Raw genomic sequence first — 18,367 nt, 5'->3', positions numbered from 1 at the left:
TCACTCCTTCATGCAGCTTTCCACACTTAAGCTGCTTAACTTTTCACTAATAACCTCTTAATTGCTGGGATTCCAAAAGGCCTTCCAGAAATCCAGGGTGCAGACCTACCCACTTATGGCCCACATGCTATAGACTGCAGTTTGGGGGAGCAAGGACAGGGCACCTCTTCCTAACTCCTGCCTGCTGGAAAGCTGTTGCTTTTATTTTTAATTTTGTTTAAAAGGGTACCCAAGACACCACAATAAAATGACATTAACTGTAAAATTACATTATTAATTCTTTAATCTCACTTGAGGCTTCAAGCTGTTGCTATGTCCAATTATCCGTGTAACCACCTGTCAGAATCCCGGTGCTATTTAGCATTACCTCCAGGACAGCGGTGGGCCCGGTGGTCTGTCAGGTCTGCCAGAGACTCGAAGTCCTGCTGACAGTGATCGCAGGTGTAAATTGACTCATCCTCCATGTCTTCATCGTCCTCATTTCTCTCCTCTTGACTTGTCACGCTGTTCCTGTCTTCCAGCGCACGGCTGGTTTTTCGATCACACTCCGGCTCTCCTTCTAGGCCTCCTGCCAACAGGAAGAATACAGTCCACGTCAGCTGACGGGGTCTTGGGAAAGGATTTTAAAAGAATTGCCCCGCATTTATTAAGATACATTTAATTACTCTACCTCCCAGGGTCCATTATTTTTGACACCTCTCAATATATTAATATATGGGGGTTTTTTGTAGCATGCAGTTTCATAATTCTCAGCTAGATTATTTAATTCTTGGTGCAAATCTTCTAGAGGGATTTCCTGTCATCTTCCCTCTGTGCATGGATGCTGGGGGTCATGACTCACCAGGGAGGTGAAAATGCCTTAGCGTTTTGTCTCCTAAAAACCTAATTCTCTTACACACTTGTGCAGAGTTTCCATCAGCCGTTCCTAATGCACCTAAACTTTTAGTTTCCCCCAAAGCCTTGCAGTTTAGAGCTGAGAGGTCTCCTAGACAGGTTCACCTTCCACACAACATGCCTTCCACAGTGGCGATGTTGGCTCAGTTCTTTGCAAAGATGTCCTGATTCTGGAATCAAGGAAGCATGGGTGTTTACAGGACCACCAATAGTCAAACCGCTGCTTAAAATACACCTGAGCCCTCACTTGTGCCCTAGTATCAGCCTAGACAGTGAGAACCAGCCTTGGAATCATTCGACCAACTTCTTTGAAACAAAATACCTGTTCTGCCCTTAGCACCGCGCAGACAAGTGGCTAAACCGCACAGAAAAGTGAGCTACTGGCCATGATAACAAGGCCTTGTCTTTGCATAGCATTCTGTGCATTTTCAAAGCCACAAATACATACACGTAGCCCCATTTCACTCAAGCGACCATGTGGTCCTGCCCCCTGCCCGCGGAGAGGGACAGCTTTGTTATTCCCATTTCACAGGTAAGGCACCTGGCATCTGGCCAAGAGGATGGAACATCCCCAGCACCCTACAGATGTTTACCTCGACATCCTGACTCTTGCCTAGTGCATCTCCCTGCACAGCTGGGGGAAATGGAGCACAGCCTCAATCTGAGCGATTAATAGGACACATCAAAAACTTGTAAAGCCAAGTGCAAAAAAAGCATGGTAAATACAATACACAGAACATATCAGTAATCCCAACAAATGTCAGTGGATTAAAGCTGCCCATTAAAATACAGAGACTCAGACTGGAAAAATCAAAGTATGTGTTGTCTCTTCCCACAGTCTGTCCTGGAAAACAGATGTACCCATGCAGAAACTAGCACCAATTTAAACTAAGACAAAAATCTCTGTTGTGTGTAAAAATATTGATGCAAACATGGATGCATATGCAAGGTGTGTGTATGCACCTGTGTATTGCCCATAACATCCCAGTTACAGAAAAAGGCTTCCAGCACACAACCTTTAAATCCCCGAGGACCGGTCGCCAAAGCCAGAAAGAGAAACGAAGCCAAGAATGCATTCAATTCAAGGTGGAAGCCACAGTCCCATAAATATTTCAATTTAGAAACAGATAATGTTATAAGGGGTCTGTTTCCCCTGCCTGCACAGAACACGCACTTCCAAGCACCCGACATCAAGAACCTACGAACACAAATCAGCTCACTGGAGAGCCAGCTGCCGCCTTCCGAGGCGGGGAACGTGGCATGACACACTGCTTGGAACTGCGCAGAGGCAGTAAAAATCAATGTTTCCATTTGTGGCCCATCAAAACATCTCTCTTCTTACCAATTAAGGGATGTACAATTTTTAGGTTCTTTTATTATCAGAATACGCCAACTCCCGGCAATACAGAAATCCCATTAAAAGGCAGGCAGCATATTTATCTCAGGAAATCTGATCCGCTGCTGCGGCGACGGCAAGAAATAGAAAGCAAAGAAATGAGAAATATCATTTGGAGCCTTCGATATTATAAGTCATCACACAACCATGGTTACACAGTCAAGCGCCTGTCTCTGAAATGCCTAGTTTACAGTCTCTTCCCTTAATAATAATAAACAAAAAAGTGTTCTGAAGGGGGGGAAAAAAGAACCGTAACTCCTGCTTTATCTGCTATGCCAGCTCTCCAGATAAGTTACATTCAGCTCCACGCCTGTGCTACTTTACTTAACACACAATTTAATAGACATATTTAAATTATCCCCTTGATTTTTTTGTTGTTGTTGTTCTTTTTTTGCTTTTTTTTTTTTTTGCCATATTTACTTGGCAGCACTTTCCATAATAGCTCATCTAATCCACAACTGGAACCACGAACATTACAATGCATTTGATCTCTCTAAATCTGGTACATCCTGTTGACTCAGGAGTAGATAAATCAGAATGTCAACTCTTGGGTTTTTATAAGGCAAAACCCCATAAAGTCATCCAAGAGTATAAATCTGTTTTAAGGAACTGTCACCTCCCCTGCCGCTGTCTCCTAATGGGAAGGCAAGGTGGCTGCACAGAAAGGGGCAGGAGGGGGGAGGTGGGCAACATGGGGACCTCATCACCCAAGGTCTCGTGGATCACATGGCCTGGAGAAGTTTGGGGTAGCGAGACTTCCCTGGTGGCCCAGTCACCGGGGGCCCCCTCTGCTGTGTCGGTGGGATCAGGACCTTGAGTGCAGGAAGCCCTCCATCCAGCTCAAGGCTTTACTGTAGGGCACTCTATGCCTCCCAGTCTCTGAACCTCACCATCAGAAATAAAAGTAAGTGGTGTTATTTTCCCATTTACAGATGAGAAAACTGAGGCTCTGAGCAGTCACCCAAAGCCATGCAAGGGATCAAACCTCCAAGTTCTGATTTAAGTCACTCACCCCTCCCCTAGCTCCCAAGTGGGTCTGAGGACGGAGCTCTGAGGGTGCTAGTCTCTCCGGAGCCCTCTCTGGGGTCTCCTCGTTCCCAGGTCCACCCTGAGCAGCTGCTCAGTGAGCCCCCGGGGCCCTCATGAGTGGACCCTCCCTGTTCCCTTGAGCCCACTGTCCCACGTCCCACCCTCATCTAGCCCCAGAGTCTCTCAAGGGTCCTCGCTGAGCAAGCACAGAGGAAGCAGAGCCCAGCGGCCGCCACCAACCCTACCTGAGTCCCCATCCCACGTGCTGCCTCTTGTTTCCAACATGTGGCCACCTCCTGGGGCTGAACTACAGTTGACCTGAGGTCCCTCCAACTACTGGGTGGCTGACGAAGCAAAGTCAGTGGGCAAGGCCTCCAGGCAAGGAAGGACCTCCCCAAAATGGGCTGCTGGTGCCTTTCCCTCCGGCCCCACTCAATTTCCCCCAGGGGCACCCAGGGAAGGCCCAAGCTAAACAATTTCCGAATAAGGCCCACTCCCTCAGGGCCATGAGCACAGGACAGGAAACAGAATTGGCACCGTAAACACTGACTCTCCATCCATTAACAAAGCTCCCTATCTGCCCTGCCTCATGCTGCACCCTGGAAAACTAACAACCTAGTTGTTTTCTGATCTGTACACCTCCATCCTTTTGCCCAGGGTTCCACCAAGAACAGCTGGCCTTTATTAAGCCCTTGTTGCATGCCAGGTATTTTCCCAGTGCAGCCCTTTAAGTTGAGCCCATCGTAGCCCCATTTTACAGGTGAGGAAACTGAGGCTCTGTGAGATGCCAATGCTTAAGCAAGGCCACAGCAGCAGGTTTCACACACAATTGTGCCTGACTCTCAGCCACTGTACTCCACAGTCTCCCCACAGTAGAGCCTCAATGGAAAAAATGAGCCATGTGTCAAGGAATCTGTAAACCCTCCAAAGTCGTCTACAGGGTCCTGGTCGTGAACCCCAAAGTCCAGCGAGAGCTCCGCTGGCCACTCTGACTTCACGCTTCCTCCTCAGCCACACAGATCTTCATTCAATCCCCTGAACTGCAGGTTTGTTCTGCCAGGGGATTCACACTCCTGTTCTGCCATAAACATTCACCCACTCAATGGGGCTCCTGGAGGGCCTGAGTGCCCAGGTCTCGCACGTCCCCATCATTCTTTCCCCATAGTTCCCTTCCCATGGCCGTCAGCACACTTGGAGCAATGTTCACTCACACTTTTATAGGCTGACTTTTTACTCTCTGCCTCGCTGTGCTGCCCGCATTGGCCTAGGAGGGCAGCGACAACAGCTCCCATCCCAGGTGCTGTTCTGTAGTGAATCCTTGCCCGCTCCCATCAAAAAGAGGGATCTAAGTTCCCTCCACAATTCCTCTGTGGCTCAGCTGGGCCCGGTGACTCCCTTGAACACTAGAACGCAACAGAAACTAGAATGCAACTTCCCCTGGGTCTCCTGGTCTCTTGGGACACTACCCCTGAGAGCCCAGCCACCCTACTATGAGGAGCCCGGGCCAGTGGAGGGTGTGTTGGTGCTCCAGTCCACAGCCCTAGCTGAGCTCTTCGCGGCCAGCACCAGCTGCCATGGGGGTGCACCACCTTGGACATCCAACCCTGACAAGCTTTCAAAAGGCAGCAGCCCCAACCACCACGTGACTGCAACTACATGAGAAATGCGAGTCCAGTCAGCCCACAGAGCTGTGCAAAATGGTAATTGTTGCTTTAGGTCCCTGAGTTTGGGGATGGTTTGTTACACAGCAGAGGACAGCTGGAACACTCCCCTGTAAGTTCCAAGAGAGCAGGAGCTGTGTTTGGTTTTACTTGGTACTGTCTCCCCAGCCCCTGGGCGACACACGGCGGGCACTGAGTAAATTGTGAATGAATGAATGAGTTGGTTTCAAAGAAACAAGTCTGAATATCAATACAGGTAAGGGCTGGGGGAGGGGAAGTGGCTTCAGTGCTGTTTATTGTGTGATGACAAGTATTAGCTTGAACCATATGAAGCTGCCATTTTTCTAGGTCAGAAAAGCCAAATAATGGCAATCTCAAATGGTTCAATCTAATTTACAATGGGGCCACTCTGTCTTGCCAGCTGCTTCTTCAAAGCAGGAGGAGGGAGGTATACCGACACTGGTGGACCCCACTATACCACATACACCCCACAGATCCTGAGCCTAAGATATGGACTTGGGAAACTTACTATGAGCGGCAGTTAACACTCCGCCTCCATCTCTTGGCATTAGAAAGTAGTGAATTTCCCCACCCCGAGCCTAAACAGCCCCGCTGAGCCACTGCCTTTGAGAAAGGGGTTTCATCCCAGATGACAACACGAGAAGGACAGTGGGACCCCACAGAAAAGGTGCACAGCAAGTGACGCCTAGCAAGGAAAGTGGCCCCACATCCTCTTGCGGGAAGAGGCAGCAGAGGCCTAGTCAGGGATGGAGGGAGGGGGCTCAGCCTCCCCTGCGCCATGAGTGGTGCTGACCACCGCGGGAGCACCTCCTGGCACCCTTCCACATTCACACCTTCCCATCCCACCGTCACAGTAATCCTATGAGGAAGGTACAATTGATGTCCCTCCTTTGCAGATGGGGAAACCAAGGCTCAGGACCACACACAAATCACACACACTGGAAAGGGCAGAGCCTGGATTTGAACCCAGGTCTTCTGGTTACAGATCCCAACTCTTAACCACTACACAGGAGGGCAGAAAGGGAATGCCTGTGAGAGCGCTGAGCAGGGGACAGCTGGCTAAGTCCAGTGCCAGGAAAGAGGGAAAGGGGAGAGGCCCCCAGGGGCTAGGCTGCCCGCAGGCTGCCAGGTCTGGGAACAGGACATTTCCTACCTTCTCAGCAAGGATTCCGAAGCTCATGAGTCAGGGCTGTCAGGACCTCCACGCTCCCTGGGGCCGGCTGAGAGAGGCTCAGCCTGAGAACACCAGTGAGGGTCTCTTCCCTCTGGCCCCAGTCCCCAGCCAGCACTCAAGTCAGAAAGAACTCAACAAGAAGGCGACTTCTTTTCCTTCCTGGAAAAGACTGTGGGGATCACCCCACCATCAGAGTGCCCTGGGCACCCTGAGAACCAACCAGGGACCACTGAGGGTCCTGCCCCTGAGGACCCAGGGCTGAGTACCTGCCCAGTGAAGGCAGGAGACCAGGAGTAGCCCCCACACACCCAGGATAGAGAAAACAAGGACAGAGAATGGGGGCGTGAGACACCCTAGTAGCAATAACCACAGACATTCATCCATTCTCTCCTTCCTTCATCCCACAAATACTGATTGAGTGCCTACTCTGTGCCAAGCATAACATATACATATTTGTAGAACGTACAGGATGCTCCCTGGACTCTTTCTTCTTGGTGACCTCAAAGCGCACACAAGGCCTGGTACAGAAAAGATGTTTAATCAGTGTGGGGTGGCTGAACGAGTGCCCAGGTGAAAAAAATGATGCCCAAAGGGAGGGGTAGGTGGTAAGTGCCTGCAGCCTGGGCCAGGGTCAGTCCCGTGTTCCCGTCTTAGCTCCAGGAAACCCCTCCTTGCCCCACGAGTGACCCTGAGCAAGTCACTTCTCCCGCCTGAGGTTGATTCCTTATATGTCAACAAGGAGCCTGATCCTGATGGGCACTGACCTCTCCTGCCTCACAAGGTGGAGGTGAGGCTCACCTGAACGGATGACCATCGATGCGAGAATTGTGCCCACAGCTACACACAGATACGGGTAAGCCAGGAGCCCTGCGGGGTTTCAAGGAGCCCAGAGGAGGCTGGAGCAGGGGCAGGTGGGGAGAGGACAGCGTCAGCAAAAGTGCAAGACCAGGGTGCAGGGGAGGGGCAGAGAGGGGAGTGAAGGCCAGGAATAGTGCCAGGTGAGAGTGGAAGGCAAGAGAGTCAGCCCTGGAAGCCAGTGAGTCCTAAAACAGTCTCCCCATCTCTTCTCCCACCCAGACCTGGACAGGAGATACACCATCCACCTCCGCAGAAATCAGAAACACCAGGCGGTGAATTCTAGATGCATCCAGGGCTTGACCTGGAGAACCCACATGTACAGGGGACACCAGGAGTGCCAGTGTGGAGGAGTCCAGTGGGGCTGATGGGACCAAGTTGCTTTTGCATAAAAATGGCTATGAAGCAGGGGTGGGGGTATAGCTAAGTGGCAGAGCACATGCTCGGCAGGCACAAGGTCCTGGGTTCAATCCTCATTTACAGGAGGGGGAAGAAATTTGAAATATAATAAAATAATTTTTTTAAAGATACTTATGAAGCAACGGCACACACAAGCAGCAGACAGTTGGAGTTACGTTCCAGGGACTGTAAGGAGGACAGAGAAAGAACGGAAACGAATGGCAGGCTTTGGAGCCAGCCTATCTGGGTTCAAATTCACATGCCATCACTTAACAGCTGGGGGACCTTGGATAAGTCACTTACCCTCTCTGAGAAAATTTTAATGAAGTTAAATTATTTTAATGAGGTAGTGCACACAAAGCCGGATACCCGGCGCAAAAGGAAACTTGAGAAAACAGTAGCTATGGTTACTGTCTGCTCTGTTATCATTCAAACAACACACGCGGCATCATGACTCAGACAGGAAGGTGGAGACGTCGCACCACACGAGAGGTCCTGGCAGGAGGCCTCATGGGCTCCTGAGGTTGGAGACTATCAGGGAACACAGCCCCCTGAAAGGCACAAAAATGTCCATACAGACAAAAAAAAAAGTCCACTGGATCAGGAGAGGAAAGTCTTGGCCTCGAGTCTGAGCTCCCCACTTCCGTGTTGTATGACCTTGAGTAAGTGACAAGCCCAGCTCCTCCAGGAAACAGCGTGACCCCTGCCCGGGGTCTATCCCTGCCAGCTCCCGGGCAGACAATGTAGAAGGGTTTACACTTTTCTTGTATTCTCCCCCTGTACGTAGTTTTGCAGGGAGGGGTCTCCCGACAGAATTCACACTCCAGGCAGGCGTCCACCACTTCCAAAGTGTTTATCCTGCAGCAATATTTTGCTTTAATAGAGAACAAACAGTCTATCCTAACAGCCAGAATGTTTCCTACAAACAGTGTCACCAGCAGCACGTTCCCGAGAGCCAGCGTGGAAGGAAGCACTTTCGGAACCCGGGCACTGGGTCAAACCCCTGGCTAACCCTCAGCTTGGTGTTTGGGCCCTGCTTGTAGAGAAGGACACGTCTCCATGAACAGTTTCTCACGCGTGCCTGGGCTGCTGGGAGGGCGGCCGGGAGCGGCTGGACTGGGGCTGGGCAAGCAGCCTGCCAACCCCAATTAGACACTCTGCTTGTGCATCCACTGCCGGCCCCAAATTCCACAAGGCAGCCACTATTTATCTTCAGGTTTAAAATATTTGCAGTGCAGGCAGCAGGGTAACATTTAACGCTCAGCCTAAAGGGTTCCCTTGGCAGCAGAGCTGTAGGCAAATATTTTAACACATAATTTGCTGTCCAAGTTCTGCTTCTTAAATAAGGAAGCAACTTCTGCAGAGCTCTCTGGCATGGGGGTGCCTGTTGCCCCCGTCAGTGCTGATGGCTCTGTGGATGGAATTTCAAAGCCACAGTCAGTCAGACACTGAATCTGACCTGGGCTGCATCACACAAGCCTGGCTGGGATGCTCCATCCTGGTTGACGATGCCAGACTGGGCCCAGGGCACCCCCATCCATGGGCCTGGCAGACCATGAAAATGACAAGAACCTTCCAGAGAATGTCTCTTTAGTTGTCAGGAATTCTAGAACCTGAAGCAAAAACAATTAGCAGTGTAATGGCAATCCCTTCCCTCAGACCAGAACTTCCAATTCATCTGCATCCTTCACCCTGTGGCCCGTGGAACATTAGACCCATCTTACAGAGGGCAAAACTGAGGCTCAGATGGCTCAGACAGCTCACTCCATCACTCAGATCATGAGCTGGACCAAAGCTCACCACTCCAAAGTCCCCTCACCATTACACAAACATTAGAATGGGCTGGGGGAGCCTGGGGTAAGGATGTACACCCACCCAAGGAGATGGCTCCTGCTTGAATCCTCTACATAATCATCATACAGAAAAGTGAGGCCCAGTACAGACATCAGTTGCTTTTTTTTTTGAAAAGAAGGAAATTCATATTTTTACATGAAATCTCTAGATTTTAAAAGTTGATTTCAAATTTTAAGAAACATGGTGTGTATGAAACAGTACACCTTAGAGGGCTGGATGCAGCCTTTGCTGGGAGGGGATCTTTGCCAGGGAGCATGCCCAGCAAGAGCTGCCTGGCCCCCTGGAGCCAGACAGGGAGTTCAGCTATACAATGATGATAGTGTCCCTTCTTTGGAGATTTAGGACTGGGTTCCAGTTCCCTCCTGTGTGACTTTGGTTGCTTACGCTTCTGAGCTTCGGTCGCCTTGCCTAGAAAATGAAGACAGCATTACCTGCTCGTGCTCAGGTTACAGAAGCTCCCTATGGGGGCCGTCATGTAGGTGCCCTCGCCCCAGGTCTCCACCACCCAGGCCGTGGTGGGCAGTAAGCTCCCCCAAAGCTGGAGCCATCTCAGACACAAATCCTCCACATCTTTAGTCAGTCAACAAACTTTCTCTGAGCACCTACAATGTGCCAGCTGCTGCTCTAGGTGTACCTATAGCTGTGCCAAGGAACACAGCTCAGCTGCTTTACCCTGCTGAGGCTGACGCTGGTCACAAGCACCTTGCCCTTGATGGGAAAATAACCTGCTGAACGAATGCATGGCTCGACCCTCCCAGGGGGTGCTGCCCGGAGGCAAGCCACAAAGGTAGAGAGAGACGGCCGCTTCCCCTGCACCCGGCTCCCGACATGATGGGTAAGGAAGGAACAAAAAGAAAAGATGGTAGATTTGAGGGAGGGAAGGTGGGAGAAGTGGAGCAGGAAGAGGAGAAAAAGCAATCACAAACACCACCATCAAAAAGGAAAAAATACATATATTTCTCCAGCCAGTCCTTAACGGTGTCGCTCCTCTGAGCCTCACAATCTTAATAAAACTGATCTCGCCGCATGCAGTAATGAAGAACAGTCGGACAAAGCCACCCTGGAACCATGAAAATTGTGCGCTGTTACCGCCTCGTGACCTCCTGAGGCTGTGACCACTCTGCCCTCTCCTTGCTGTCATGTTTTGTCTCCAACGGCTGCTGGGAAGGAGGAGGTGGAGAAGCGGGCCGGAGGTAGGCAGTGGAGGGAGGACTCGGGGCAGCGTGGGGAGCTCGATAAATCCAGCTAATTTGTGGCCAGCACCATGGCCTAGCGCTCCTAATTGCTCCCAGTCTAGGAGCAGAACTCAAGGAGAGGATGCTGGGGTGCAAATCATGCCCTGGTGGCCGTGGCAGAAAGAGGAGCCCCATGGGGGGAAAAACGGGGGACAGGGAGAGACGTTTACCCCAAAGACAGGACAGGTGGCCAGGCTGAGCAAGAGGGGCTCAGGGTCAAAGGCAGACACAAGCAGTACTGACAGAACCCAGAGCCCCCGGGGCCACACCGAGGTCACTGGGGGATTCCGGCAGGTTCCACCCTCTCTGGGCCTCAGTTGCTCCATCTATAAATGAAGGCATGGGCGTGGAACAGCAATTTTTAAAGCAAGGCACCTTAGTGACTCTTGGCGGTGCCAAGGGAAGGCCCAAGGTTACCTCCACACACAGGAAGCCGCACTCAGTCGGCTGCAGGAGCTGGAGTCCCACGGAGCGGTGCTTTACAGATGTGAAAGCAGGAAGTGGGCAAAAGTCCACCCAGTCAACTCCTCCTCGCCGTCCAGGGCTCAGCCCAATAAACCTTAGGCCCCCCACATGTGCTCTGTGCTCACTGGGCACCTCCTTCCCGCTCTGACTACAGCAGTCACGGTCCTTCTCTTTGCAGAACAACTCGTTATCCCCATGCCAGTGAGCAGACTCCAGGTGGGGAGGGGTCAGCATCCCCCCACTCTCCCTCCCCACCCTGGCCCCCAGCACAGAGCCTGGCACACAACAACCATTCAGTAAATGTATGTGAACCAAGCAGTCCAAAAGGGCCCTTCCTACCCTACATTTAAAGGTCCAGCCATGGGTCTGTACACCTCTGGGGAAGGAAAGCTGAGAAAGTGGAACACAGCCCTGGTCCTTTCCTGCCTGCTGCCCAGGGATGCAGGGAGTGGAGCGCGCTCCCTGCCCTTGGTCCTCAGGGACTACTGCTGTAACCCAGGGGCCGTGACCCTCCAGCCCAAGGTCTCCAGTCCAGCTCCAAGAAGGGCCTGGGAGGCTAGGAGCCCCACCCCCTCCAGCCACAGCAGAGAGGCTGTGTAGAGCCTATAAAAATCAGCAGGCTGCCGGGGCATGGAGACAGCATGGTGTGCGGCCGCGTCCCGGGGAACACTGAAGTGGCGCCTAGAGACCAGGGAGTGTGTCTGATGGAGTGGTTGCCCCGCGCGGCTGCTGCTGAGTGAGGAGAAGCCAGGGTGCACACTCGGCTTCCCACGGACCCCACCGCGGGAGGGCGGGGCCTCGCCCCCTCCAAGGATCCTTCAGACCCGGTCGCTTAACCTCATCCTCTTGCTGAGGCCTGCTGGCTTTCTGCTGACTTCCCTCCAGCCCCCGGGGAGGGTGCTGACTCCCACAAGTGGGCTGTGAGACATTCCAGAAGTCTCCAGAAACCTGGACGCGAAGGCAGCTGACAGGACAAAGCCAACGGGCCCAGACAACACAGTTGAGGGGCCTCAGCAGGAAGGCGGCCATCCCCAGAGGGGATGGATTTAAGTGGGGAGTGGGACGGACCTACACCCGCCAATCCCTTGGGGCCTGGGAGGAGCGGAGACCTGGAGAGGATTAACCACAGATCAAAGGTCAAGTGGGCAGCGCAAAAGAAACTTCCAGACCCACCCCAGGGGCGGGGGGGGGGGCCCTCCTGGAGAAGGCCAATATCCTAGTGATCTATATGCGCACGCACACCCACACCCCATCACCGCCCCCTGCTCATCCTCAAACCGTCACTTAACTCAGACTTCAAACTGCTCGGGATGTTCTTTAGTCAACATGAAGCAGAAACCTTTTATTAAATGCTGCTAATTTTTTATTGATCACACTGTGAATCATTTCATTTTCCATTACCGCAAATGTCTCCTCTCAGGGCTCCACGATTACACTTCTTTATTCAGTCTCAAGCAACTTGTCACTTTTAATCAGTTTGCCGGTTCAGTCTTGCTCAAAAATTAGAAAGCAGGGGTCTCTGTATCATTACTGCTTTTGTTTAAAAAAAAAAGTTTCCATACAGGAAAGGTTATTATACTTGGAATAAATATACATGAATCAGATTCAAATGAAATTCCTCCCCGACTCTAACCAATTTTAGCATTAGCTTTTATAATTTTTTTAGGTTTATTTTCACGGAAAGACTATTCATAATTATTGCTCGTACTCTCCCAAAACACTTATGTTACTAAAGTGTGAAATGTCTTCTAACACAAAGACAGATCTCTGGGAAGTAATTACAGAAATGCATTCAGGGGCAATAATTCTATATTAGCTGTCAGCAGCAGACATCCTCTGAAAGGCACTTGTAATTATGAAGGAATTATTTGTGTAACCATTGAAGGCATGGCAGGCAAGCCCACCCTGAAAGTCTGCGTCCGACCAGAAGCTTGGGCTCCCTCATCAAGGGTCAAATTAAGTTTAAATCATTACCTTGAAGCCAAGCAAACGTGTTACCTGACTGTCTATTGTGGAGACATTTTTTGAGACTCACTCAAGCACAACGTGGTCTTCCCGTTCCCAGCGTGGTGCAATTACCCTGAGTCTCAAAAGGATTCTGCCAGGAGCTTGTCACAATAGGGAGAGAAGAGGTGGCAGGGTGTCTGTTAAATGCTAACTCATGTCACCAAACAGAATTTTCAAGAATTATAAATTGCCGAGATGCCTCGCAGCTAACCCCCTCGCGTTAAGAAGAGCCCAGAACATTATCAGGAAAGCACAAGAATTTGCATCAGAGGCAGGAAAGGACTCTCTGTGGGGAGCCCAAGGGGATGTAGCTGAGGGCACAAGGACTCAGCGGACTATCTCTTCACCCCATAGAAGGTACGACTGGGGTCTGAGTGGTGATGCCAGCTCCCTCTGGGGCAGAGACGTACTCTGAAATGAAGACATGTGGATGCAGCATTGGAGGGGACCAAGGAGATGCCTACATGGTTGTCTGAGCTTTGTCCCCAACTCTTGGCAAGACCTTGGGCCAGCCCAGTCACTTCCCACTCTGAGCCTCAGTTTCCCCATCTGTAACAACATCCTGCGTGAGTGTTGTGTTGAGGGTATTAGACGAGTGACTAGAAATAAAGAAGCTGCAGTCTTAGCCTCCTCCTGTTCGGAGCCTGGTTCTCCACCTATAAAATGGCAGGACTGACTCTAGGAGCCATTAAAGGAACCACCTGGGCTCTGAGTGCGGGGAGAAAGCATGGGGAGAAAAGCAGAGTATCTCCCCAGGTCAGTGGGTCCCACAGACACCTCAGGAATCTGCTGAGACCCCCTCAAGCCTCAGTTCCCCCATCTCTAAAAAGGACACGCCGAAGATCACTGCCCCAGGTTGTGATAAATCACAGCGTGAAACGCCGTCACAGGCTTCTTTAATCTGCTCACCTACTGGCGTTTGTAAAGAGACAGGTGCTTCCTAAGAAAACTCAGGGCAAAAGGCAAAGGAGATCTGTCCCCCAACAGCATGGGGCCAAGCTACCCCGGGCAGTGCCCACAGTTAGCAGGCCCACCCCGGCCGCAGCACCCAGTCCTCCATGGGGCCAGCCCTCTCCTTTCCCCTCTCTGAGGCTCACCTGGGGCTGGCCCTACCTCCAAGCTCCAAGGACGGGCCGATGACCCAGGCCTGAACAATCAAGGATGGAAATGTGACCCAAGTGGGGCTCCTGGGACAAAAATATGAGACATTTTCTGGAATCACTGGGAAAGAAGTTACCTAAAGTGATGGTGGGGTGAGCAGAACTGACAAATGGAGAGAGGGGGCTGAGGGTGTTTGAGCCACACAAAAAAAAAAAAATCAGATTACGTCTACATTTCTATGAACAGAGGATGGATAGATAAACTGGTACATTCACGGAGTGGATACCATGCAGCAATTAAAGCCAATAAAACAGAGCTACAGGTGCCAACAAGGATTACTCTCCCAAACACAACAGAGAGAGGAAAAAAAGCAACTTGCTAAAGATAAACTATGATAAAATGATACAATACGACAACATTTATAGGAAGTCTGAAACATGTATACCAATAGTATTGATGTGTCATTTGTATGCATTTCAAGAGGAAAGACAAACAAGGAAATGAGAAATGCCAGGCCCTGCGGGGAGGGAGAGGAAGGCGACTGGGAGCTCCAGTGGGTGAATGGTGCTCTGTTCCTTATGTTTAAGGGTATGTCTTGGCTGGTCATTATTCTCTTTTATGTAGCTGAAATATTTTATATTAGAAAAAAACTATTGGTGAGCCACTAAAAATGTTTAAATAACAGAAATGTTTAAAAGGACAGATGGTGAATGAATTGGGGAATCACAGAGAAGCAGAGAATTTTAGGTGGAGAAGCCTCCGGAGAAAGGACAGGGAAGGACACTTCTTCAGAATCTAAGACTCAAGGTATTGTTCCCAGGCCATGTGGGAAGTTAGTGGCAGAGCCAGGGCTAGTCCTCACATCTGTGGATCCTACCTCAGCCCTGTGCTCCTTCCCCTCCGTCCAGTGGGACAGGGGTGGAGAGGTAAGAACAGAGGACGGAGGGGAGTTTCTGGCTTGAGAAAATACCAGGAACTTGCTTCTACCAGGGCAGGAACTTCTGTCTGTTTTGTTCATTGTGGAACCCCCAGCATTTAGAACAGTGCCTGGTACATAGTAGGTGCACAATAACCGTGTGCTGAGTGAATGAACGAACGAACGAATGAATGAATGAATGAACATAGACTGAGATGAATTAAAGTCATGCACATGCATTCATTAGAGCAGACTCTTGGACAGGACCCCTTTGCTGCACCACACCAGTCATTTTAAGCCAATGCAGATTTTCCACCTTCGCATCTTAGGAAAAAAAAAAAATCAATGCTCCAACTCTGACTTCTCACCAATTTTCTGACCCTCCCCTGGGCAGGCTGAGATTGTGAGTCACAGCTGAGTCTGGAAAACCACCTTTGGGGTGGTTGAGAATGGAAAACAGTCTTATTTAAGGAGGAGTCAGGTTCTGCCTAAAATGCATCCCTGCCCCCCTTTCATGAATGCACATCGAATGGAAAAAATTACTCCAACTCTCCCTGCTGGAGAACGTCTGATGGCTGGGCCAACCAAAAGGAGCCAGTTGCTAAGAAATCACACCGGGCAACGTCAGATGATCACTGGCTACAGGCGAGATATGGCCAGGGTCAGAGTCCAAAACAGTTTCTGGAAGTCTTTCCAGCAAAACCCTTTTCTGCACAGGAAGAGGAGGAGAAGGAGCCATCTTGTTGGGCACCCACTGTGACTCCTGCCCTATGAGGTGGGACTCTTACCAGCCTCAATTACTGATAAGGAAACGGAGACCAGAGAGGGCAAGGTCACACAGCGAGAGGATGGTGGAGCAGGGATTCCAGTGTCTAGCAGACAGGTGCTCCTTCTGAGCATGGAGGAGCTCCCTGGGGTGCCAGGGCTGGGCTCCTCTGGGTTCACCCCTCCAGTGCAGAAAGAGGTGAACGGAGAAGCCTAGGCCACAGCAAAGACGGCCACAGCCACAGCCTGCAGCCTTCCCACGTGGAGGACGCCAAGTTTCTATGGGGTCCAGGTGGTGGATCGTCACCTCCTTCTCAAACCAAGATACCACCCCACAAGGGTGACCAGTAGCACCAAGTTCCACCAGGGCCCCAGGGAGCAAGGTCCCATGGGAGACACCAGCTAAGAAGGGCACAGGGACCCCGGGGTGGGTGTGGGCAAGGCCAGCCCAGAAATGTCCAAACTGGGGACTCTGCCCATATTTCCAACAGAAATTCACAATTCCTGACCTTGGGGCTGATGCCAGGCATGTATCAGGCCAGCTAGTGGTCCCACCTTGCTTTCTCCCTAGAACTGTTTCTGTATTTCTTTGGGGGGGGGTGGTAATTAGGTTTGTTTATTTATTTATTTATTCTTAGAGGAGGTACTGGGGATTGAACCCTGGGCCTCATGTATGCTAAGCATGAGCTCTGTCACTTGAGCTATACCCCCCTCCCCCTGTTTCTGTACTCTGAGCATCTTTCTTTCCCACAAAAATGAGACTTTACTGTTCTTTCTGATTACAAAGATAACAGCAACTGATGTCACACAGTAAAGTACAAAGAAAATAGTAAAATAAAAAAATCACCTGAAGCCTCACACCCAGAGGTTTGGGCTGTGGCCACTCTGATGAACGAGATCTCGCATTTCCGGACACATGCAGTGATCCCTTTATAAGAGTGAGATCCCGAGTTGCACACCCACTTGTAACCTTTTTCCACTTTGTTCCGCTCAACACGTGTGATAGGCTGAGCGTGACACTCAGAAATACAGAAACAGTTCTGGGGAGAAAGCGAGGCTGGCCTGATACATCGGGACTGCAGAGTCTGCCTCTACAGCTTCACCTAGAGGGAAATCTCACAGTTCCCAGTTAAATACGAACAGGTCTCTGTAGTGAATTGGGGGGAGGTGGGCCTTTTCCATCTTACAAAAAGATCCTCTGCTATGAAAATAACTTCACTCTGTCTTTGGGTTAACAGCAGGGTTTCAGGAGATGCAGGTCAGAGGGCCATCTGGGTTGGCATCACCTGAAGGGGGATCCTGATAAAATGTAGATGACACACCAGCAGCCCCTCTCTGAATATGGGGCCTGGAAATCTGTATTTAACAAGCCTCCATAGCCCCGCCCCTGAGAACCGTCCTCGTGTCTTTAAAATAGAATTGAAATAATTATGATTCTCCAACACAATTTTCAGTCACCACCTTGGACTAGCTGATGGTGACTCCCAAGAAAAAAGACCTTGCACCAGCACTGATGGCTGGAGTCAGGTCTGCAGGACGGCGCTCCCCAGCGCTCAACCTTCCTCTCTCCACACCTTCTTGGACACCATTTCCCACTGCATCTGTGCAGAGGACAACCGGCTTGCAGTGGAAAGCTTGGGCAGCTGACCTTGAAAGGAAGGATGCTCTCAGCCCATGACCCTGCAGAGTGGTGTACGGGCCCTGTCTCTGGGTGTCACTCACACGTGTGCACGCGTGTATACACGCATGCACACTCCCATCACACTCCTGCCCAGTGGACTCTTCCTCATACCCACTGATCCCAGGGAAAGTTTAGGAAATTCCCACTCTGGGAATTCTCAGTTGGCGGCTTCCTTTCCTCACTTCTCCACCAAATAGCCAAGGTTTTTCCCTTCCTAGTCATGAAGCAGGGATGCTTCCTGGGTTTCGTCACTAACAGCTAAGCACAGGACCCAAGTCATTTCCCCCTCCAGGGGCCAAGCCAGGAGGGGGAAATGAGCTGATGTTTCTGGGAAGCAGGCCCCTCTAGGAGACAGCTTCCCGTCTCTGCCAGCTGCCGGCTTTGAATCACCGAAGACAGCACCGGTGGCCGGCCACAGGCAGGAGGCCCGAGGCCCCCAGGGCTGGCCTACGCTCTTTTCCAGGAGACACAGGAGCATTTAAGATGGATCCATTTATTCACAGAACACTTACCAAGAACTGTGACGTGCCAGGGACTGTCCAAGGACACAGCAGGGACAGAGGCGGGCAGACCCTCTCAGGGAGTCTACCGCCTCATTAGGGAGAAAAGGGGCAGACACACAGAGAAACAAAATCAGTCCTGCGAGTGATCAGTACTTTGAAGGAAATACAAGAGGTGATGGGTGGGGGCCGGGGAGGGCAGCTTTACCCGGGTGTCAGGCAGGGCCTCTCTGCAGGGGGCATGAGCTGAGCTGGGGGCACAAGAAGGAAGCAGACGATCCATACACGTGGATCTGAGGCAAGGGAGCACGAGCACAAAGGACCCTGAGGGGACGGAGCACAGGGTGCATTCCCAGCAGTGAGAGGAGACCAGTGTCTGCACAGCCAGAGCAGGGAGAGCAGTGCTGGGCCAGA

General features: G+C 51.1%; 1 protein-coding gene across 5 annotated transcripts in view; it reads right to left on the bottom strand.

Annotated features, from left to right (window-relative positions):
* The window catches only part of ZNF423 (zinc finger protein 423), a 313,363-nt gene that overhangs the window by 206,154 nt on the left and 88,842 nt on the right, over positions 1–18,367 (bottom strand). For all 5 annotated transcript variants that reach the window (XM_074370793.1, XM_074370789.1, XM_074370792.1 and 2 more), the window contains one exon: positions 368–568. In XM_074370793.1, coding sequence (XP_074226894.1) covers positions 368–464 — 97 coding nt within the window. In that variant the 5' untranslated portion in view covers positions 465–568. The remainder of the gene's footprint in view (positions 1–367; positions 569–18,367) is intronic.

This window comes from Camelus bactrianus, chromosome 9, assembly GCF_048773025.1.
Source record: "Camelus bactrianus isolate YW-2024 breed Bactrian camel chromosome 9, ASM4877302v1, whole genome shotgun sequence".
NCBI classification, from domain to species: domain Eukaryota; kingdom Metazoa; phylum Chordata; class Mammalia; order Artiodactyla; family Camelidae; genus Camelus; species Camelus bactrianus.
The sequence above is the reverse complement of the archived record's forward strand: the minus strand, read 5'-3'. Positions and strand labels throughout refer to the sequence as shown.